Below are 22,986 nucleotides of genomic sequence, written 5' to 3'. Positions count from 1 at the left end.
TAATGATGTTTTGCCTCGGTTTTATGATAGATTTAATGTATTTATTCATAGTTTTTTTTTCTTTATATCTTTTCTAGTGTGCAAAAAGAGGTAAATCAGGGGTGATGACTAAGCTGCTATATATATGCCCAGTTCTCTTATTTTTTTGCTATTATTGCATAATTACTTTGCGTTTTATCTTTTTACCTTAATTCCACTGTACCTTTTTTGGCTTAATTATATTTTATCTTTTATAGTAGCTAGTTATGCAATAATAGACAAACACATGATAAGTCACTCATTTGATTTACCTTTTTAATTTGTTTGGTTTGCAAATAGGCAAAATATACAGAAAAGGGGAACAGAAAAAAAAAGAAAACTAACTTGAATTAATGTTAATTTACACCTAAATATTTAGAATTTGTTACTAATATCAGATTAATGCTATTTCTCTGATTTAGATCGTTTTATTACGTTTGATCTACTTCATCCTGTGAAACTGTAGTTAAGCGATATTGGTGCTGCGACATCTAAATAGATGGTGCATATTTAGTTTATAGTGATCAATAACTAAACATTAACATAGATCGAACACCAACTTATTACTATTTCTGCCAAGAATAACAAAAATAATTTGTGATATGAAAAATAAATTCTCTAAACCACAACGATAGCTTTTTTTTCGCATTTTATTGTGATATGAATAATAGAAGGATTAAGTTTTGTCGGTGATCATTTAGCTTATCGCACGAAATCCAAATCCTTAATGATTAGGTGAATGGTCAATTTCATACTACAGTTTATCTCCTTCCTTCCCTTTCTTAATAATTTGGTGATCAATTTTGTTTTCATTAAATCCACTCAAAGTCAAATCCTACGTGAAAATTTTACGTTTATTTGATTCATTCTATTTTTTTCTTAAATTCAAATCGGAAGATTATTATGACGTGGGTGTAATTGGTTCAGTGATTAAGAAAAATAATAGCCTTTAAGTGCTATGATTAAGGGGTGAGAAAATTCCTACGGTAATTTGTATGGTTTCTTTTTATTGTTTAAAATGCAAATTTTAATTATTTTCTTAAAATATAAGTTTATTTGATAATTCTTTTGATATTTTTGGTCCATCAAAAATATTTTTAAAGAATAATTAAAAGTGCTTATATTTTTAAATTTCATGATCTATAAAAATTATTTATTTTTCTTCAAATTAATTTTATTTTTTGAAGAATATTAATTTTACGTGAGAGAAATAAGAACTAAAATATTATAATAATATTTATTATTATTATTATTGTTTTTATCTTTATTAAAAAAATAAAAAATGTCCCAGTACAGTTGGCAATGGTTGTCGTTTCTGTTTAAGTCAAACATTCCAAACATAAAAAAAAACTTGTTCGACTTCGATTGCCACCAAATCAAAACTTGCACACGTTTCTTTCCTCCATTTCCATTTTTTATTTATAAAGCTTGCAATTCCAATCAAGTTATTTCCTTTCCTTATTTATCGTCCACCGCTTCCTTCCCCTTCTTCGTCGTCTTCTTCTTCTTGATCTTGATCGGGATTAGGTTTCAATTTCTCTGTCTCCAGTCCCGATCACGATGGCGACCGACGACCAGCTGTCGCGGCTAATCTCCGAGCTCTGCTCCCTCCTCGTTGCGCTCCTGCACCTGTCGCCCCACCCCGCCCTGCCTCCCGCCGGCGCCCCGCCTGCGCCGAGGAGGCGCCCGCCCCTGCGGATGTCGCCTGCGGGCTTCGCCTCGCTCCTCCTCGGCGCGTCGCTCGCGCTCATGCTCTGTGGCTCCGTCACCTTTGTCATCGGGTTCATGCTGATGCCCTGGGTGATCGGGCTCGTCATGGTGTTCTACTTCGCTGGGATCTTGTCCAATTTGTCCGCGGTGGGGAGGGCCTTCCTTTGCCCCAATAGTTGTCCCTCCATCCCCAAGGAGATGTCAGGTATAAAAACTGTATTTTCCCCCATTTTTGATTATCGATTGAATGGATCGTCTTTCCAATTCTCCTTCAAGATTGTCGATCCATTTGGTTTCTTATACTTTATGCAATTTTCTACGCTCGTAGTTTTGTTTATTGCATCTGTCTTGTCCAAAATTCTGTAGAATGCCCTTATCCAAAAAGTTTAACTATTTTCGGTAGGTAGTTACTGAACCTTTTGCACGCAACTGTATCTTTAAGATATCCTTGTAAGCGTAAAAACTAATAAACGATGTTCTTTCCCTCCTAATTACGCTCGTGGCTTTTCCCTGCAGTAATTCGCTCTTTTCATCCTCTAAATTGTTCCACAAAAAGAGATATTTATCCACACGTATTTCAGTTAGTAGCTCTTGTTTGTGCACACGTAACTGTTCATTTTGATTGGGCATATTTTGATGTCAGTATTGTCCTATCATGGCATCATTTTATCGCCCTCATGTGGATATCATGAAAGGAGTAAAATGCAGTGCACCTCTTATCTTTTTCATAATTATGTATCACTTTATTTGGAGTGTTGAACTACTCTTATGCCACACTGCATCAGTAGGTGATGACACTGATCCTTTTTTTTTCAAAAAAAAACATTTTTATAGTTTTCGCATTGACAATGATTGAAACTAGTCAGCTAATTGCATGAGTAATTGCTTATTTCCATGCATTTGATATACTGATTTAGGAGTAGTCATCTTTTTTCTCTATATTCACTTTTTTTGTGCATATCCCTATTCGATATCATCTTCATGATGCCTGTTTACTTCACTTTCAATGGCCACAATTCCATCCAAATCTGAGTTACTGCATGCACAGGCACCCTTCACTTTGAACTTCCTCCCTTATTTTAAATACCTCGCTTGTATTTTAACATCCTTGTCATCTTGTAGAAGTAGTACAATTTTCACTCGGTATTTTAATCTTATTCATAGAACCTATGATTTTTATTTAATTATGTGCTCTTTTATTTTAATCTGATGCTTATACCACTTACATCTAAGGCAACTTGATGCAGCCGGAAAAAATAGCTTCCAGAAATTAAAATATCCTTGAGAGAATGTATATGCTGCATGATTGAAAAAGTGCAGTAGGGATGTCACAAGTCAAATATCATAATTCTTTTGAGACTATTAATGTTGAAAGTCATTTTATTTGATTGAAAAATTAGCACTGTGGATGCTATTTATGTGTCTATTGCCAATGCATGTGTATATTCTGTTTCTTTGGTATGATGCCATTGTGTTCCTATCTTGAATTTTTATTTTCCTGTATTATTTATGCGTATCTCTTGAACAGCATAGCATACAAAGCATTTATTAATAGCTGTCTAGCAGAATGTAGTTCATTTGTAATGTTGGAACACTCTTCCATAATGATCGTAACGTCTTTAAAAATTTTAGATGGCAACACATTAAAATAGATACACCTTTTGTCTAAAATATTTCTTTGACTTCACATTCTTTCACCAATATGATTGGGACAAGTCCTGTAGTTGCATAAGGGCATCTCCAATCGTTAGAGCTCTAAATGAGCCTTTTTGTAGTCTCCAATATGCCACATCAATACCACATCAAAAGCATAAAGTCTACTACTCTCTCCACAATCAAAAAATCTTCCTACAAACCTCAAACTTCATTGTTAATTAATTCTTGGCCCCACCCACATTGTTAATTTTAAGGGAAAAAAGCAACTTTGAAATTTCACTACTGCTCTTAAACTAAAAATCTCAAACCTCATACCCACAATGGTTTAAGCTTTTTTGTTCCAAAATCCTTTCATTGGAGATGCCCTAAGTCTTTTTTCTTTGTCCATCCATTTGAATTACCGATTTATATGAATAATTATTTCATTTTCTAAGAATTGGTTATCTAATTGAAGCTCAAATTCTGCAAAAAGAAAAGAAAATTGTAACAACTGAATCTCCCACTTTATCAATTGTTATCTTGATGCTCTGCATTCTAATTTGATTAATCTTCTTTTTGTTAAATAGTAACACTGATCACATTGCCTATTCCTAACATATTCTCTTGAAGCATAGTCCAGCTTTTGTGATTTGCAAAAAAGTTTTTCTCATCAGAAGACTAAGATGATATTGCTTAGGATATAGCTTCCTTTTTTGTAACTTCTTGACATCCACTAATACTGGTACACAAAATGAGATCAAGATTTTTATAGGAAATAGTCAATTGACTATATCAAGAGCATTTCTCATCCTCATATGACAAACCTCCTTTATATGACTAGTAAATGTAAGCAATCAATCTTAGAAGCAACAAGTTAGATATAATGAGTCACGACACTGATTGACAATCCATGTACTTGCTTTTCAATGTTATGTATATATTTTTAACACCGTGTGCTAACATGTATGTTATTTTGATATATTTTAGAATAATTGTAACCTCTCATATTTAAGTTTATTGAGTATTATATACAATGTAAACTCAGTTATGTTTTTCCTTTGGGAAATTCTTAATGAAATTATTACTGAATGCTTATTTCTATTTTGTTGGATCAGTGCTTTCTAAGCTTCCATCTAGTTGACCTTGGAGCTACAAACTGCAGTAAATAAAATAGTTTGCCTATAAATGACTGGAGGCAGAAACCATCAAGGATCTTGATAATTGATGCTTTTTCAATAATGACTGCTCTTATCTCCAGATTAATTGGCGCCTGCTCAATCTCTCTTTTATCCAATTTCTTTGTTTTTTCTTGTTCTGTTAAGAGTCATGTACTTGCTAATTGTGTACCAATTTGTCTTCTTTCAAGGGGTCTCCTTTTCACTGTATAGTCGCACTTTAATTACTCCAAGTATTTCCCCGACATCACCTTCTATGAATTGTCATGTTTACAAAATGGTTTAATAGCGACTTGTTCTTGCCCTACAGACCCAGAAATGTATGTACTCATGGGAGATTTTTTTTTTTAAGGCAAATTTTACATGTCTTCCTCACCATTTTCAAATAGTTTAAAAGCAATATTAATGGCTCTTTTTTATGGGTATTTCTGATGTTATCCTCTTTTCTGAAATTTAACCATTAATCATGGTTTAAAATATGGAGCAACGATCGAATTTTACTGGTCCTCTAGTCAATTCGCAGGTGGGATCTTTTAGTGCACACGAGTTGCTGCCATCTTCTTTTGCAAGGCTTCCCTGAGTATATCTGTCTTCGTCAGACAACTAGCTAATCCTTTGGGCTTCTTTGTCTCCCTCCATAGGTGAGCGACAAGGTTCAGACTGAGAACAAATTAAACACCATTTACTTTCTCTAAATAAAATCATTACATAGTTATCTATGGAACTCATGGAGATGTTATCCGATACTAATCGACCAAATTGCATTGTAATGAGCTTAATATATAGCATCGATCTTTTGCATGCCTCAATAGAAGCTCTCTGTATAACTTGCTTTGCCACGTGGATTATGATGTTGGTATGGCATATTAGAGGCCACTGATCAAAAGCGAAGATTGCATTTCATGATAAAATAAATTCTCCACCATCAACGCAAATTGCTCCGATCCAAAATCAAGTTTGGGAGAGCCATTCGTTCCATCGAATCTGATCTTAGCTCTCCACAAAATCCATACTTCTTCATTACTTGACCTCTGGAGGATGTCCATGCTGCACGTCATCCTCCCCTTCCTAGCACTCGACTCTGGATGCAATTCATTGTTACTGTCAGTGCAACGTGAGAATGCTAGAAGCATCAGATTCTCTTGAACATAATACTGCAGATTAGATTATTTTGATGATAGCTAGTCACAAGTGCATTAACGAGGCTTGGGAGGAGCAAATGCAGAAAAGAGACAAAATTTTGGGAAGTTTCAACTTTAAGCCTTGCAATTAAAGTATGTTTTTGGCAGCGTCAGTACACAAAATATATCCCCATGCAATTTACGTAAGTATTCCTTCCAGCCGTTCATATAAACATCTACTCAGGGATCGGATTTCTTTTAGCAGAGGAGAAAGGCATTTAAAAGTGCTGACACGATGTGCTCAAAGACTATTCTTAACTACAATATTATCTTTAATAAAACAGATTTGGGACTGAGATTTCCATTTCTGATACACGCATATGCATGCATGCATGCATGTTAAAGTTAATGGAAGTAGATTCTTCTCAGCAGGAACTGTGTCTAAAATATAAGACTGTTTACAGAAATAATAATAATAATAATGTAGTACTATAGTCTGAAACTTTGCAGCGAATTCTGTGAGCACAGGGAGACAGACACGACACAAGAAGAGCCCCTGAACTTGCAGAAATGAATCCTGAAACCCACAAAACGATTCCTTCATGCAAGTGAAGCAACACTATCATGGAGGAAAAGGAAGCTCAAGTGATGTGGCCTTACACAGTCGTAGTTGCGTTTGAAGAGGAATATGAACGATCCATGCATGACAATAATTTAAGCCAACATGCGCAATTAAAGGAGGAATAAACCATGCAGCATATATCTCAAGCGATATGATGATGCATGAATTCTTGCCCTGTCCGAGAAGACACACCATTCCTTCTCCTCCATCAACTGGTGCTCCGATATATATGATGAGCATCAAAACATAGCATTTGAATCAATTCCTCATTATATTCCACATCGCATAAGTTTCTTTTTGTTAATTAGAGACTTAATCATACTTTTAGAGACACCATCAACGAATGTTGTCCTCTATATATATACTTATCATTCCAAGATGAGAACACAGACGATTTTTTTTATAGTCAGTTTAAAAAGAAGAACAAAGAGTTGATTAAGATGATAAAGGTGGGGGACGTGTACAAGGTGGCGGAGGCGATGGTGCCACTGTACGTGGCGCTGGGGCTGGGCTACGGCTCCGTGCGGTGGTGGCGCATCATCTCGCCGGAGCAGTGCGAGGCGATCAGCCGCCTTGTCTCCTGCATCACGTTGCCACTGTTCACGTTCCAGTTCACGCTGCACACGGACCCCTTCGCAATGAACTACCGTATGATCGGTGCCGACGCCATCTCAAAGGTGCTGGTGGCAGCGCTGCTGGTGGCATGGCCGAGCTGCTGGCGGCGGCCCGGCCACAAAGACCAGCAAAGACCCAGCTATTGTTGGGCCATCACCAGCTTCTCACTAGCCCAGCTCACTAATTCGCTGGTGGTGGGGGTCCCGCTGGTGACGGCGATGTACGGGCCGTGGGCGCAGGAGGTGCTGGTGCAGCTGTCGGTGGTGCAGGCCATCGTGTGGCTCACGCTGCTGCTGTTTGTGTTCGAGCTCAGGAAGGCCGGGTGCGGCCTGTTCGCAGCGGCCAAGGAGGCGCAGGTGGCGTCGATCGAGGCGCCGCCTCTGCCGGCGTCCAAGGATGTGGAGGGACCCGTCGGGAAGGCGTCGGAGGCGCCGGCGCCGGCGGCGAGGCCGTCGTTCCGGGCGCTGATGAAAGTGGTGTGGCTCAAGCTCGCGCTGAACCCAAACTCATACGCCAGCATAATTGGCATAACGTGGGCATTTCTCGCCAATAGGTATCATCAATATCATATCATATTAGCATTTCACTTTCAAAATTATAAATTACATTTTACATATAAATGAATTTAATTTGGGCAATTAGGTGGCATTTCGAGATGCCGAGGATCGTGGAGGGTTCGATATTGATCATGTCCAAGGCGGGGACGGGGACGGCCATGTTCAGCATGGGTAATTTAAATTTGACCATCTTTTTTAATTAATTATTTAATTAATTAATTAGATTAATGAACAAAATTAATATTATAATCATAGGATTATTTATGGCATTACAAGAGAAGATACTTGCCTGTGGACCGAGATTGACAGCCTATGGAATGGTACTCAAATTCATCGCAGGACCAGCGGCCATGGCCATCGGATCCATCGCTGTTGGTCTCCGCGGCGAAGTCCTACATCTAGCGATCATACAGGTAATTAAACGATATATATATAATTGTGTGTTAGATATAAGATTTTAAATACTTAATGATGAAAAGTTGAGTTTAGTTTTCATTTTATTTTAGTAGATTGCTGAAAATTGATTTTACTTGTAACAGGCTGCACTGCCACAGTCGATCACTTCTTTTATCTATGCAAGAGAATATGAGTTGCATGCTGACGTTCTCAGCACTGCGTAAGTCTCTATTCAAACGATAAATTTCTTAATGAGAAATTAATTAATATAATCCTTTCCTTAATATATTTTGCAGGGTAATTTTTGGGATGCTAGTCTCTTTGCCTGTTCTTGTGGCATACTATGTGATTCTTGGAGTTTTTTAGTCAACTCGAGTTCTTCAAATCAAATCTTCTTCTTCTTCTTCTTCTCCATCTAAGAAGAATGTAACGTGTTGAAGTATTGCTGTATTGCAGAGAATTACTGAGATCATCTTTGTCTCAGATACGAGTATCCCACATGATTATGAATCTAAAAGCCATACATATAACTTCATTATGTATCAACTCATCGACGAACAAGTGTGATCATACATATCTATTTATCTATCTATCGTTGTATTTTGATTGTCACGTAGTCGATATAACCAACTGTACAGCAATTTCAGTGCTACAAATGTTACAAAAAAGAATTTTGCTCAAGTCAAGATATATGAAAACTAACTTCTATATCCTTGGTTTAGTAGGTTCATTCACGGTATGGATCAGTCCAGCAATTATCTTCTGTTACAGCTTCTTTCCATCGCTTTTTAAAGATCTTCAATTCGATAGACGATCGTATTCTTACCTGTATAGAGCTCGAGTCAAACTTAACAGAAAAAGATAATGAAAATGCCAAACATATTGAATTCAGATTGCTTACTGCAAATCTATTGTTAGTTGCAGGTTTACCAGGGGATATGATCTGAAAAATACAGGCATACAAGTTAGGTCGGAAAAGAAACTAATTATCATCTGGACAAAAGTAATAGAATGAAGGATTATGTTAGGTTATATGAAACAATGTTAAGCATCATTGACGAAGAAAGAATGAATATTAAGACCACGAACAGACAAAAACACCATGATCATCTCTAAAAAATTCCTTCTTTTTAGTTGAAGGTACATATAATAGTGGAAGACTAGTCTTATTTAATAACATGATTCATGTGTCTGAGACCGAATAGTTAAAGATGAAAATTATTTGTTATGTCACCTACCTCTTTCTTGTCAAACCCACCGAGTGTAGGAAGGGCCTTGTGAACTATGTATTCGCCATCCACCACTCCGATATTTTTGATCCGGTCACCCTACCAGCAATATGAGCTTAGACTATTAATACACAAGAAAGAAAACTTGGAATACACCAAGTTCTAATGGACATTTACCTGAGCACAATAACCAAGTTTCAAATCAAGACCCCAAGCATGAATCAAGTCACTCTACAAACAAATGAAAATAGATTAGTAACAAAAGAAAATGTATATATACATTCTACATCATAGTTGAGATGGAAAAAAAGGGCATCGACTCAATAAGCAGCCTCTTTTGGGATTAGTATCTTCCATTTTGAATAGAAAATTTTAAATGCAAATACACACACACATCCTTATACGTAAAGGATAAAGTCGTAGATGTATAGAATAAGAAATACATACACAAAAATAATTTCCCAAGATATACAAACACTCAAGAAAATAAAGAATCAAGATATGTCCACGCACTTGTATCATATGCCACACACAACGCCAAGAAGCCCTAGAGAAAACAGGGGCCATCATTTCTATCCATCTGCAATGGCAGAGTCTCTTAGTAATGGAGGTGGTAAAACAAGAAAGCAAATATTTATTTAACAGTCAGGAGGGAAAAAAACGAAGATGAGTACGCTTCTATTTTTTAAGCATGATCATTTAAAACATAAGTTTATTATTTTATATTTTTTCACAAAGAACACAACTGAACTCTTGACAAGTCTAGTATCGAGCTTATTCATGAATATGAACATTCTGTTCATTTATAGCCCAAGGATTGCTTTGATGTGTGAATATACCTCACATGAAGATATTGTTATCCGACACTATCAGCTAGCATTTTTCAGCAAGATTGACTTTTGGCACCCTTGTATAGCATGCAGCTAAAAATACATATCAAGCTGCGCTTTTATATAATTGAGGGGCCAAACTTCACAGCAAAATTTATATATAAGATTCATTTAGGAAGTATCTAAATCTATAATTGAGTCTATATTTGAAAGTGTGACCTTTATTCTACCAGTAGATGGAAATATAAGCTAATACAAAGCATGTCAATAGGTACATGCATACATACATAGACCAAACATATGCAATCATCTACTTATCTGCTTAACGAGCAATTCTAACTATAGCAACTAGCGCCAAATGGTGTTGATGTTCCAACCATTTGCTCTCACCACAGATATTGAACTCCAAAATTCCAATGCGCCACATGTCAACTCATTTCACAAGCCTTGTATCATGTCACTAAGATCAAGGTTGGGAAAAAAGTTATTTAAAAGGGTTGGCTAAGCTCAACACTCGGAACACCATACCTAAGATGTCATCTGAAATTCTGAATTCTCAAAATCAGTCTGCCTACTTCAAAACTTCCTTCCAAGTTCTATGTTTTCATTCGTTCAAATACAGGCAAGATGATAGTAGTACATTATTTCCTACTTTTCTTGTTTCTTGGAAATAGAATTTAAAAGTTGAAAAGAAAAATAAAATAATAACTTAGAGGACTTTTTTAGCACGTTTAAATTTATTAGAGGTGAATGATGTGGTAAATATTTTTTTCCTTTTTAATTTTTTAATGACTTTATGCTATTTTCTAAAAGATGCAACTACAAATAGAAAATACCTACAAATATGTAAATGTGCCTAGTTGAGACAATTTACGACAAATATGCAGTGGGAAAGGAATTCACCCAGTACAAGGTGGGGCAGTACTGTTCCTGTAGCATCTTCCTCCACCATTTAACTTGAAGATTCTTCTGTTAATTTAAAAAGTTATTTCTCATAATTTCCAGCTACTACAAGAACAAAATACTAAAAGTGCAAAATGTCACAGCCAAACTGAATATGCATGTATTGATTAATCATATTGGCAAAAAGAAGCCATCACCTGTGTACATCTCCATGATTCTGACGTGCAGTAATTTGGTGGTGAACCCTAGATGATTTTGCAGGGTCAAGAGCAGGTTGTGATATCTCTAAGCCTTCCCTCTCCACAATTGTCAAATATCTGAAGAGTTATCCACATTCATTCAACATTCCTACATAAAGTTCTTCATAAAAGCTTCAAATCAATCTTGAATAATCAAATTAGAAAATTTCAAGACGTCAGTGAATCATAACTAGCAATATTTTTTAAAAGAAAAATACATTTAAAATTTCTAACTACATAAAAAATGAAAAATAGATAAGTATTATACTAGGCAGAATGTTACTAGTCAAAAGAAGTTATTGACAGCTAGTCCAGGATGACATAATTGTTAAGCTAAGAGCAAGCTATCGATCATTAAGATGCTGATCATCCTAGTTTGTAAAATTCAATAAACAGAGAAATAACAAAGAGCAACAGTAACCTTTCAGGATGAAAATTTTCCACTCCGAGGTCCTCATCCCATAAGAATATGTACTCGTATGGTGCAACCATGTCTGGATGTAAGAAGCGTTTTGCAAACCACCTTCAGAACACATTACTAATTTTAGGATAGACAAAATAAAAAAGATAAACTCAAGTATAAGTTGGGAAACACCAACCATTTTGTTTGATTGATTGCCGAAATATGCAAAACACTGTCACTCCATTGTAGATCTTTCCATTTGTCAACAATACCATCATAGTGAAAGAGCATTACCGTGCAGTTACACGAAGTAAACTATAATGAGAAAGATGAGAGTGACTAAAGAAGATCCAGACACACAGAGGAATGTGAGGCAGTGGTGATTATTTTACCTTCATTACAATTTTATCCACAATTTCCTTTTGCTTTATACCAACTGCCATTGCCAATAAACTCTTCTGTGAACTTGTAATTTTCTGTACAATTTTTGCAAAAAGATTTATCATAAAAATCACTATTAAATTCAACCCAAATGGTAAAACAATGCATGTACGCCAGAAGTTGTATTTAGTCATAAAAGATCATAATCTGTATCAATTTATGAAATTGATCAGGGACCACATGATTTTATCCAGTACTTATCTTAAAACTTAAAAGTACATAGCATTCATTAAGAACATCATTTAGATTGATGCAAAATAAGAAAATTATCAACCAAATATATAATGCTTAGATGGTAGATAGTAGCTCAAAACAACATTATACTTAAGAACTTTTCACATAAAAACCTTGTACTTGAACATGATATCTCTGATTAACTACTCAAGGAATATAAAATTAACACCTAGAAGGCAGTCAACTACACTAATGAAATCAACAGGAAGCAAACCGTATTTTTTGGAGCACCCCAAAGAGGCACCATTTCCATGTCTGACGTCCGACTAATAATTCCTTTGGGCAGTGATTCAGCCCCTGATGCCTTACAAGGACTCTAAAAACCACGTAAACTAAATAATCAGAACACACACAGAATATAACAATTTTAATGAATGTAAGACTACAATAAAGAAAAAGTAATTTAACGTGCAATTGCTTTTATAAATTTGAGGAAGTCCTGGAAAGAAAACCTTGCATGAGTCAGATTGAGTGGACTCCAAGTTCAATGGACTCTTCCTTGAAAAGCTTTGGGGGATGTTTGCAAAGCCAGTTGGTGAGCCAACTATCATTTTCTAAAAAAAAAAAAAAGAATAATGATAAGTGTGGCTACAAGTTAATAGAAAATGTAAGAGCTCACAAAATGTGCTACAATCCGACTTAAATACTGGAGTCTAAGAAGTTCGTGGCCATGAAAAGCAATATCTGTGATGGAAAAATCATTCAATCAAATTACTATAAGTCTCTATGTATCCAGGTTTTCAGGTAAGTTTAAGACAAAACAGTTTTCATGTTCAGATAAAACCAAATAATGAAATGGTAAGGAAAAATGAGTCAAACCTCCTTATAATCAATTGCAAGATAGGCGGTTCCAATGATGAAGAAGAAAAAGAGGAAAGCAGCTACATTCCAGATGCTACAATAGCAAAGTCTCCGGCTTGAGTGGTCCGTGATTAGGCGCCTGACATAAGTTTTAAGGGGAAAACATTAACGTACTAGAAATTATCAATCTAGAATTCATCTACTAGATTCCCAAGACGGGATATTATAAAGGAAAAATTAAGGATAGAAATCATTGTAAAACCGTCAATAAATTTACTAGATTTTGTCTCGAGAATTGAACACTACACAATGACAGACATCGTCGCTACCAACGTTGCAACAAAGTCGCTAACATCCATGGCACAAAATTGCCACAAAAGAAATACGATTTGACTTGGCGTATAATTCTTCTGCAGAACTTTCAGACAAGAATATGTTAATCAATTTTCACTTTTTTTAATCTCTTTTAAGAAAAGAGTAGTTGATGTAAATTCAGAGCAAATACAGTCACTGATGCAACAACCCAACACCAAAGTTTTTTCCACTATATTGAACAGAAAATTGATCCGAAAAAAATATAGTCACTTTTACAAACCATAAAATCATATGTACAAACCGACTGGCATAGATGAAAACTAATGATCAGACCCACAGCACAGAAACTAAAACACTGAACGGTTGCTTAAAGCTGCGATAGAATCGTAGAATGTTTGATAGCAACAACCCGGTCCCCAAAACATGATCTTTTGGTCAGAAGCAAACCAATAAGAAAGGGAACGACAGTCGCTCACCATGGTCGATCAAGCATGACTTTCAGAGGCCTTCCGGAAGAGTCAACGCCTGCGCACGAGCGCCAAGGGCACAGAAAAATGGCCTCTTTTCGGTAGATTTCGCCTCCTGATTGGAGCAGAAAGGGGAAAGAGTCGAGGGGAAGTAAGGGGAGAATGCAAACAGCTTTCGGCTTCACTTTCCTTGCTTTCCGCCGCGGGAACGAAGCTGCAACAGTGGATTCTCAATGGCGCACGCGAAGTCGCGAGCGGCGACGAGGGGAGAAGAAGAGCCGTCGCGTCGGTTTCGTGGGCATGGGAAACATACTCGAAAGGATTGCGCACTGGGATTTTCGCGCACAAAACCCACTCACCCATTTTGACACCCTATCCTCGATTGAACAGTCAGAGAGGGAGCCACAAGGGTCCCTTAACAACTCTGGCAGAGTTATCTGATAATCTAAAGTAAATAAGAACATAAGGAATTGCGAAAGATACTATGAATTTCTTCGTCGCATCATCTCAAACAGCCGACGGGAACTCTCACATATGCAAATTGGACACGTAAATCAAACGTAGTGAGGTCGTGTGGGACCGGTATTGTTAAGGCAAAATGGGGTGTGTTTCCTGATCCGAATGGGATAGGTGATGTGTTGGTCACTCATGACTTGTGTGGGTTCCGAGTTGGACGCTGAAGTGGATGTTAATTGGGGATGGAGTGATTAGGGGAGATGCTATTCTCCCTTAACTGTTTTTAATGGTTCTTTAAGTGTGTTTAGAGCTAATTAAAGTCATTAAGTAAATTTATGCTTTTATTCCTATTTGGGGCCCTCTAGCTCCATAAACACTTGACGAAAAATATTAAATGTTCTTGAATTGCTTAAATTTAAATTGTGTCAAATTACATTAATCTTTATAATTTATCTATTAGATTCTATACTTATCTAATTGTTAATAAATAACTAACTAAATATTTATAATTATAAATTTGCAGTTGATTTATGGATTATAATTGTATCAATTTATTTATTTATGACCCTAAAAAATTAAACCTCAAATTCAAACATATACAATTACAGATTCAATGGTATTAATGATTGTTCATCCTTCAGCAACGTTGGATAATTTCAAAGTGGCCATCATTTTCTCGAACTTTAGTTAAAGTTGTGGGCAGAAAAATGATACGATATCAAAGTCTCGACAGTCAAACGTGCTAAAATAGTCTCAGCTAATAACGAAATCAAAATGTCGATAATATTTTTTAATGAGGAATGTTCAAGAAACTATCAGCAAAATGGAGGTCAACGTCGCGTGGATTAGATCTTGATGGTTGACTGGTCTGGGGACACCATCTCCTGTTTTTGAATGATAGATATGAAGTCAACGTCAACGAAGCTCCTTTTGATTATAGCCCTCTTTAAATCAGTTCGGATCCTCTGCGCTGCTAAAGCCTCTGTGCCCCTGTGTCACTCAGAAACGACAAACTCCTGCACGCGGATCACACGTGAGTCTTTGCCAAAAACCTTTGGCGCCAAAAACCGAGACCCCAGAAGAACCTTGTCTTGATCCACCAGCATTCCCTGTTGCCAATTATATTTATGAATCTAACTCTAGCAAACACAAGAGGAAGAATCGGTGATCAACAATTAACGGAGCCAAATGCGTACCTGAGAAGAAGAAATCAGCAGCGAGTCATCGAGGAAGGAGGCCGGCGGGGGAAGCACAAGAAGAAGACTTAGCAGTGTGAAAATTAGGAAGCCATGGCTGAGAAGTGAATTTGTCATGGAGTAAAGAGGGAGGGATTCAGTTCACTTTATGGTCTACTCTGTGCCCTTATTAAATGGGAGGAAGCAAAGGAGGAAGGAGAGGAGAGCAATCGAAAAGCACAAGGCTTGGGAATGGCAACAAATGGGATGTTTCCACATCAACAGAGGTACAAGCAGATGGCAACAAGGAGGCGGAGGAGGCTCGGTTTTTTGGCGCCGAAGGTTTTTGGCGAAGACTCACGTGGATCTGTGATCTGCGTGCAGGAGTTTGTCGTTTCTGAATGGCACAAGGGCACAGAGTCTTTAAATCATCTAACAATGGACCTATAGCTCATGGTAGAGTGCTCATTTAGTATGAGAAAGGTATGGGGCTTGATATATGCATCTCTATTTTTCCTAATTTAGTTTTTTTTTTTATAAATGTTGAGAATGATAAATTAAATTTATGTTGAGAAACTAAATAATTTTCAGGTCATGACACCTTTTCACTAACATGTGGATTTCAAATACAAATGATACATTGAACAAATACAATTCCATATGTGCAGTGTTCTTATTCGACCAGTTACATGTTATTCTTCATCTAGCAGCAAAAAATAATCTCAACATTTATTTGAAGTAGAAAGTGGATATGTGAATAGACTTGCAGCAAAAAGTACAGAGGATTAAATCTACTGACTGAGTGAGAACTAACAAATGGTGCTAACAGCAAGAGAACCTGCTTGGATCTTGTTTTTGCTCATAGACTTCATCACCAGAAAGGGTTACCCTGTCGAGTGAAAGGTCTACTTTGTAGGAGTCTGAATTCAGGACCTTCCTGCTCACATTGTCGAATATCTCCCTGATTACAATCTCAAAGGCTGTCTTTACATTCGTGCAGTTGAGGGCTGAAGTCTCCATGAAGAAAAGCCCTTCAGCTTCAGCGAACCGTTTACCTTCTTCGATCGATACCTCTCTAATAGCTGACAAGTCACACTTGTTGCCGACCAGCATCTTGGACACAGTTGAGTCTGAATTATAAGCTGCATGCGGTGTAAAAGACATCAAATGTTTTATTTTAGCAACTATTTCGAGCAGAAGTTATTTCTAGTAAACTAGAAGGCTCACAAGTCACAACAACATACGAAAGAAACTATACATCAAGCAACATGAATAATCTGATATTGTGTCTAAATTGTTTTTCTCTAGATATTTTAGGTTAAGAACAAAGCAACAAACTACTCTGGTTACTGAGGTAGAGATTATACGAGAATAGGACAAATCATTCTCATAAGCTGATCTGATCGCCATGCTAATCTACCATGTAATTGTTTGCAGTTGCTTCTTGAGCTTGATGAGAATATCTCAGGTATTTTGTTCTTCTAGTATTGATCCTGCAGTACCAGTATTTTGTTCTTTGAATTTCTCAATTGATCTAAAAGTTTCTAGCATCAATTTAAGATCTAGTATAGAAATCTTATTGACAACCAATGCAGATGGAAAACAACCAGACAAACTCTTCCTTCTCTCAAGAACTGTAATATACAAGAGTGCTTGTAAATTCAGATCTTTGTTCCTGAGAAAAAACACACTAATCGACTTCAATAAGGTTCGATTGCCATCGTATTTATGGTAAAAAAAAAACCATTCCTTTTCATCGAGCAACAACTAGGGCAGGAGGGTACTCACTGTTGAGCTCGTCGAGCCAGCGGGCAACGCTGTCGAAGGTGGAGCGGCGGGAGACGTCGTAGACGACGAGGGCGCCAAAGGCGCCACGGTAGTAGGCGGAGGTGACGGCTCGGAAGCGGTCCTGGCCGGCGGTGTCCCAGATCTGCGCCTTCACTTCCTTGCCCTCGATGACCATACTCTGCGTCTGGAACTCCACCCCGATGGTCGCCTTGGAGTGCGGGTCGAATTCGTTCCGCGCGTAACGGGACAGCAGGTTCGACTTCCCCACCGCCGAGTCGCCGACGATCACCACCTTGAACAGGTAGTCCTCCGCCTCCTCCTCCCCGCCGCCGCCTCCCCAAACCACCATCTTAATTTTATCTCCCTCCTCTTGCTCCCGATTTGGCGGTTTGTTTCTGTCAAAGATTGGATTTTGAGAGCAGGAATCGATAGGGAAACTCGATCGTCGAGCTTCCTTTCTCTCTTTGAGGTCTGTAAATCGACGCCGCTCCAAAAAGCTTGCTTCTTTCTTCCGCCGTATAGAGTAGTAATGGCTGCCTTGACTTGTAGATGTCTCTCCAGCTAAAGAAAGCCATTCATGGCGGACAGTGTTGCACATTCATGGCGGACACGTTGACATGGAGAACAGCCTGTGCCTTTGGTTAGAGAAAGTAGAAGGAAAACAAGATTCACAATTAAATAAATTCATTTAAAAAAAAAGGAAAATGGCAAAAACAACTTCACTGGACTAACGAGAGAGTTCGTTAAAAATAAATACATAAAAGGAAAAAAAGTTCTCATGCTGATTCCATTTTAATTATTTTTCCTTGCAATGTTAAGAGAGGCAAACAATAATAATATTATGAAAGTTGCTTGGGTAATGCAGTCAATTTGTTGATTCTTCAACTGCCGGAAGCCGAGGAACAACAATTGGTCCACCACGAACTCTGTCAACGGCAAAGCTTATTCGCAGAGGCCTTCCAAGAAATGCCTGCAAACATTACTCATTTTCAGAAAACGTTCCTCATTGTGTCTTCTATCTCATATTTTTCAAATTGAAGTGGATCACTCTTCACTTACCTTCCCGTCCATGGCATTTCTAGCATATTTAGCTGCGTCATCAGTTGCAAAATGGACGAACCCAAATCCTCTTGACCTTCCAGTGTTCTTGTCATACATGATCCTAACTGAAACAAACAGAAAAAGAAAACATATAAGTTTGATATTGTTTGTAAAACTTGGAGATTACAGGCATGGGTCAAGCATTAAGTGCAAAAGAAGAAAGTAGTTAAAAGCATAAGGGTATGTATCAAGCATAAAAATGCATAGCCAAAGAAGATTTTAAATGATAAACAATGATGAGCATATTAAACAAATATTAACTAAAAGCATGAACTTTTTAGGCAAAGGGTTTAACTAAACGCAACAGGGTTTTAAAAATTTTGGAGGTCCAAGTCCATTCATAATTCATGAATTCACACACATAAGTTTGGGGCAACAGACATTGATGAGTTGAATATCCAGGTTTTGTATCAAATACTAAGCGTACAACATATCTAATGTAGCTTCTCTACTTGATCTTTTGTTTTTATACCTTACTCTATCTTTAAAAAAAATTCTAATAAGAAAATTCTAATTCACTCTTCTCATTGAAATTATAATCCTTTTGTTTGTTGGTCATTGAAGAGTCATTGTCACCTATGGAAGCATAGTTGAGTAATTTTTGCTGAAACTTCTTCAAATCACACAAAGTTAAAACTAGGTATAGATGGTTCTCAGTTAAGAAAACTAGTAAAACCAGAGGACATTAAAGTCCATTCATCACTTCAAGCTGGTTTAGTTGTCTCTTCAAAATTGAAACTTCATTTCCGTACTTTAATTTCATTTTCTTTGTTCTTCTTGACTTTTTAGGGTATGCTTGCCCTTCTTTGTTTGTTTCAATGGTGAATAGTTTGAAAAAGATTGAAACAAACATGCATGATATAAAGCTTACATAGTTAATAAGCACAACTTAATTCCCACCTATGAGGTAAATTAAGATGATAATTATTTACTGAAACTTCTCACAATGCTTCCTACCACATGTATAACTCATAACGTGTAAGAGATCACTGAGACAATTCATCAAACAATACAGGTGCAAGACGTCTCATTGGCATAGTAAGAATGCAAGACCCTAAACAAGGTATCACCAGGGAATTGGACATTCACCATAAAAATTAAAAATAAAAAGGAAAGTAACATCAAACATTACTATTGGCAAACTTCTGCGATCGTTACTATGCTTCCACAGCGCGACAGAAGGGCTAAAAGCTAAATTTGAGAAAAACGAATGAAGGCAAACCTTCCGTGACGTCGCCGAAGGAAGAGAAGGCATCCTTGAGAGACTTCTCATCAACAGACCAAGAGAGACCTTCACCAAATTCAAAACGGCCAGATCATCACCGAAAGAAGCACACATAAGAAGATGATAACCAAGAGACTAAGCAAAGCTAACCTGCCACAAACAATCTGGAATTGGAAGGAGCCGGCGGAGGTGGCGGCGTAGCGCATTGATATCGCGCCCGAAGGAAGCCGGAGGGGCGTGAGAACGACAACCGACTGACGAAATGCCTCATGAAGCTTCGTCCTGCTCGATCTCACACAAAACCAGAGTGAGATATATTGTACGTGTCACGGCTTTATTACCCAACAACTAATGCTATCCTATACCGACCTGTAATTAAGTGGGGTCTACCGAGTATGCCTCTTTGTTCAATGAAAAGTCGGTATGTTTGTAGGGTTGAAAGTCGACTAATACTTACTTGCAGGAGTCTCGATGATCTCCACCGCCGACGAGTTTCCTTCCTTCCTCGCAGCCGACGAATTCCCTTCCTTCCTAGCCGCTAACTAATCCTTCGCTTTCTCGGACCAGGCCCATTCACTCACTGACAAGATCAAGATCAAGATCGCTGCTTGACCTTATTACCCTACTGGATCTTTCCTCGCGACGCCCTCCAAGTGTTCGACGAAATGTCCCTTGGGGGACGCGGTCAAGGTTGAACAAGGAGGTACGTAACAGGCAGTGAATTGTGATGCTGCTACTTTCGAGCATTCAGTTAAAAACAAAAGGCACTCCTACTTAGTCGATCTGACTGAAGATATCGTAAACACATACTTGAATCATTGAAGAAATTATGAACCACAGGCACACTGTTTCTGCAAACTAGCAACGTCTGAGTGAGAAGGAAAGAACATCAGTTCCATTCAGATGCACAAGAAATTGAATCGACTCAAAAATCTGAGGTCAGTTCAAGTCATTTAATCTACTGTTTTCTTTAATTCATCAATCTTTTGATCAATTCAATGGGAAATCATTCATTACCTACTATACTTATCCATTTATCTGTTCATCCAGTATGATTATGGAAGCATCGCTGTTAATGATGACAAGTGCATGTGCCAAGGTGGAGCCTTCGTTAAATCATTCATATAAGTACATGACAAGGACAAAGCATTATTATAGCAAGTCCCTGTGCACCAATTTCCATTTCAATCAGCATCCATAGACAAAAATTGCACTATTGTCAAGCCTCATTAATTCACCAACCAGTGAAACTTATCAGAGACTTAACATTTATTTATATATATATATTCATGTATTTTCAGATTCCTTGTATATTATTGTTATTGTTTTCAACCAATTATTTCATATTGCTCGGATAAGATATTGCCAAAATGTTGAGTGGCAGCCTCACATTTACCACTCGTTTGAGATTATCACTCTTTGATTGTGAGTTCTGAGTTGCCATCGACAATTAGCTAACTCTACCTCAAGATCCAAGAATTAAATCCCTTCTTTGAGTTTATTAATTACTTCTCTCACTTTTTTAGAAAGAGATTTTAAAAAAATCATTAAAAAGTGCATCTATTTTGATTAGAGTATCTTTTGTATAAGTTGAAATGTGAAGCGTTTTATCTTAGTAAAAAATCATCCTAATTTCAATGAAGTAACTTCATTTATTGTCATTAGTTTGAGGATTTCACATGTAAATTATAATAATTCTTGTTCAAATAACAACATTTAATTTTTGTTGAAGATTTAATTTTAACCAATAAATAAAAAGATTTCTTTTTTTTTTAAAATAAGTCTTTAAATGGCCCAGCCTCGTCGTCTTCTCAATTATTCATTCTCCAGCCATCGCATTCTTTCCTTCCTCCTCGATCTCTCGAGCATTCATACTCTTTCTTCCCTTCCTTCAACAGCACGATCTTCTCTCTCTCTCTCTCTCTCTCTCTCTCTTCTCTTCTTCGCTTTCTTTCCTCCAAGAAATCTATAAAGCGAGTCTTCTTTATAAACCAAAGAAAGCCGACGTCATGATCGCCCTCCCTCTCTCTCCCCTTCTTCTCCTCCTTTCCGTCCCCCTCCTCCTCCCCTTCGCCGCCGGGGACAACGCCTACGAGGTGCTCCGCTCCAACGGCCTCCCCATAGGCCTCCTTCCCAAAGGCGTCCGTGACTTCTCGATCGACGCCGACGGCCGCTTCCAGGCCCGCCTCGACGCCCCCTGCACCGCCACCTTCGAGAGCGAGGTCCTCTACAACGCCAGCGTCTCTGGCACCATCTCCCCCGGCCAGATCGCCGCCCTCTCCGGCATCTCCGCGCAGGACCTCTTCCTCTGGTTCCCCGTCCTCGCCATCCGCCTCGACGACAACACCTCCGGCATCATCCACTTCGACGTAGGCGTCGTCGACAAGCAATTCCCCCTCTCGCTCTTCGAGGTCCCTCCTGATTGCGTCCCGCTTTCGCTGTCCGCCCAGGTCCTCCCTCCTGCCCTGCTTCCGATTTCCTTAATTGCAACTCAATATCTGATTATTATTGCTATTATTATTGCGCAGAATCAATCGGTCAACTCACAATACGAAATCCATCAAGTCGTTTCTCAAAAATCTGCAATTTGAGAGACGGAATGAAGAAAGTTTCAATTTTGGCCGTGTAACTACGCAATCACCTGCAGCAGCAATGGCAACACAGATCCAAGCAGTGAAAACAAATCAGCTTTAGGATTATATGATTATGTAATGCAGCAAACGAGCTCCCTGTTCTGTTCTCCCTCGTTGTTGTTTGACTTTCTGGTTGTGAGTAATTTTTCTTTTCAGTCTCTGTTTCTATACACTGTAAGATCTTTCAGCATGCGTATCAAGAACTGTCATCAGAGTCAATAAAACCTATTTGTAACTACCAGTGGTGTGATCATCTTATTTAAAGTAAGAAATTTCTTTGTGGCGTGAGTTTTGTGATGGATTGGATTGAGCTGAAAATGGAGAGAACAGTGGAGATTGGAGGCAACCCGTCTGACAGAATGACAAGGGAGAAGGGCAGGGAGTTGGTCGTTTTACTTTCGATCGAAGAAGGGCTGTCCCAATTGGCATTTGCAACTGGTTGCAGGCACAGTGATGTCGGGGTTTCAGTATTTATAGCTGTCTGTTGTCTGAAAGGGCGTGTCGGAGTGATAACCACAAATTCAGTGCAGACACCGGCAAAGACAACTACTGGTACAGTAAAAATTGGAAAGGGTTTCTTATATTTTTAAAAAAGGATTTTCTATTTTGATTATTATTAAAGAGATATTCAGAATATTTGAATATATATATATAATATATATATATAGCAGTGTAATTTTGTTATCCGTTTGAATTTGTGATTCAATTATTAAAAGTTGGGTGAGAGAAATTAGTTTGTTTTGGCATTGCTCGTTCATAAGATGCATGGCATTCATTGACCCAATTTATTAGTTTGTCTTTGATTGTAAGAAAGAGAAGAATGATTCTATTGCAGGAACATTTTAATGGTCCAGGTAAAATGGAGATGAATGATTCAAGCGATCACAATTGGGTTCT

General features: G+C 37.8%; 6 protein-coding genes across 10 annotated transcripts; 3 read left to right on the top strand and 3 right to left on the bottom strand.

Moving 5' to 3' along the window:
• The first annotated feature begins 1,421 nt into the window (after window positions 1-1,421).
• On the top strand, window positions 1,422-5,354 carry LOC141840860 (uncharacterized). 3 transcript variants are annotated; one of them, XM_074728941.1, is made up of 2 exons: window positions 1,422-1,933; window positions 5,051-5,354. In XM_074728941.1, the coding sequence occupies exons 1-2, from the start codon at window positions 1,579-1,581 to the stop codon at window positions 5,116-5,118; spliced, it is 423 nt and encodes a 140-aa protein (XP_074585042.1). In that variant the 5' UTR covers window positions 1,422-1,578; the 3' UTR covers window positions 5,119-5,354. The 3 variants fall into 3 exon arrangements, with proteins under 3 accessions (XP_074585042.1, XP_074585044.1, XP_074585043.1); XM_074728943.1 differs by having other exon boundaries at window positions 1,424-1,933; window positions 5,062-5,354; XM_074728942.1 differs by lacking the exon at window positions 5,051-5,354 and adding an exon at window positions 4,479-4,902 and having other exon boundaries at window positions 1,435-1,933.
• Window positions 5,355-6,685: 1,331 nt separating this feature from the next.
• On the top strand, window positions 6,686-8,559 carry LOC141838581 (auxin efflux carrier component 5). Of its 2 annotated transcripts, XM_074726094.1 has the most exons (5): window positions 6,686-7,449; window positions 7,539-7,624; window positions 7,709-7,866; window positions 7,993-8,069; window positions 8,146-8,261. In XM_074726094.1, exons 1-5 carry the CDS (start codon window positions 6,722-6,724, stop codon window positions 8,213-8,215), a joined length of 1,119 nt encoding a protein of 372 aa, XP_074582195.1. In that variant the 5' UTR covers window positions 6,686-6,721; the 3' UTR covers window positions 8,216-8,261. The 2 variants fall into 2 exon arrangements, with proteins under 2 accessions (XP_074582195.1, XP_074582196.1); XM_074726095.1 differs by lacking the exon at window positions 7,993-8,069 and having other exon boundaries at window positions 8,146-8,559.
• LOC141838580 (uncharacterized) lies at window positions 8,426-13,973 on the bottom strand. The gene is made up of 14 exons (XM_074726093.1): window positions 13,721-13,973; window positions 12,948-13,068; window positions 12,581-12,682; window positions 12,343-12,444; window positions 11,846-11,929; window positions 11,650-11,768; window positions 11,472-11,573; window positions 11,009-11,128; window positions 10,812-10,877; window positions 9,592-9,658; window positions 9,256-9,309; window positions 9,088-9,177; window positions 8,751-8,792; window positions 8,426-8,675 (listed from the first exon to the last, which is right to left on the bottom strand). The coding sequence occupies exons 1-14, from the start codon at window positions 13,735-13,737 to the stop codon at window positions 8,577-8,579; spliced, it is 1,185 nt and encodes a 394-aa protein (XP_074582194.1). The 5' UTR covers window positions 13,738-13,973; the 3' UTR covers window positions 8,426-8,576.
• Window positions 13,974-16,000: 2,027 nt separating this feature from the next.
• LOC141838890 (ras-related protein RABA5c-like) lies at window positions 16,001-17,818 on the bottom strand. Its single transcript, XM_074726504.1, has 2 exons — window positions 17,131-17,818; window positions 16,001-16,484 (listed from the first exon to the last, which is right to left on the bottom strand). Exons 1-2 carry the CDS (start codon window positions 17,726-17,728, stop codon window positions 16,165-16,167), a joined length of 918 nt encoding a protein of 305 aa, XP_074582605.1. The 5' UTR covers window positions 17,729-17,818; the 3' UTR covers window positions 16,001-16,164.
• A 72-nt stretch (window positions 17,819-17,890) lies between these two features.
• On the bottom strand, window positions 17,891-20,127 carry LOC141838893 (glycine-rich RNA-binding protein 4, mitochondrial-like). Of its 2 annotated transcripts, none has more exons than XM_074726508.1 (5): window positions 19,914-20,127; window positions 19,607-19,738; window positions 19,454-19,522; window positions 18,190-18,296; window positions 17,891-18,100 (listed from the first exon to the last, which is right to left on the bottom strand). In XM_074726508.1, the coding sequence occupies exons 2-5, from the start codon at window positions 19,725-19,727 to the stop codon at window positions 17,996-17,998; spliced, it is 402 nt and encodes a 133-aa protein (XP_074582609.1). In that variant the 5' UTR covers window positions 19,728-19,738; window positions 19,914-20,127; the 3' UTR covers window positions 17,891-17,995. The 2 variants fall into 2 exon arrangements, with proteins under 2 accessions (XP_074582609.1, XP_074582608.1); XM_074726507.1 differs by lacking the exon at window positions 19,914-20,127 and adding an exon at window positions 19,826-19,845.
• Window positions 20,128-21,289: 1,162 nt separating this feature from the next.
• On the top strand, window positions 21,290-22,377 carry LOC141840478 (uncharacterized). Its single transcript, XM_074728473.1, has 2 exons — window positions 21,290-21,906; window positions 21,985-22,377. The coding sequence occupies exons 1-2, from the start codon at window positions 21,466-21,468 to the stop codon at window positions 22,045-22,047; spliced, it is 504 nt and encodes a 167-aa protein (XP_074584574.1). The 5' UTR covers window positions 21,290-21,465; the 3' UTR covers window positions 22,048-22,377.
• Window positions 22,378-22,986: the final 609 nt, after the last annotated feature.

The sequence above is a fragment of the Curcuma longa genome, chromosome 11, assembly GCF_044706935.1.
Source record: "Curcuma longa cultivar G26 ecotype Majalengka, Jawa Barat chromosome 11, ITB_CL_G26_1.1, whole genome shotgun sequence".
NCBI classification, from domain to species: domain Eukaryota; kingdom Viridiplantae; phylum Streptophyta; class Magnoliopsida; order Zingiberales; family Zingiberaceae; genus Curcuma; species Curcuma longa.
This window is presented reverse-complemented; position numbering and strand designations above follow the sequence as displayed.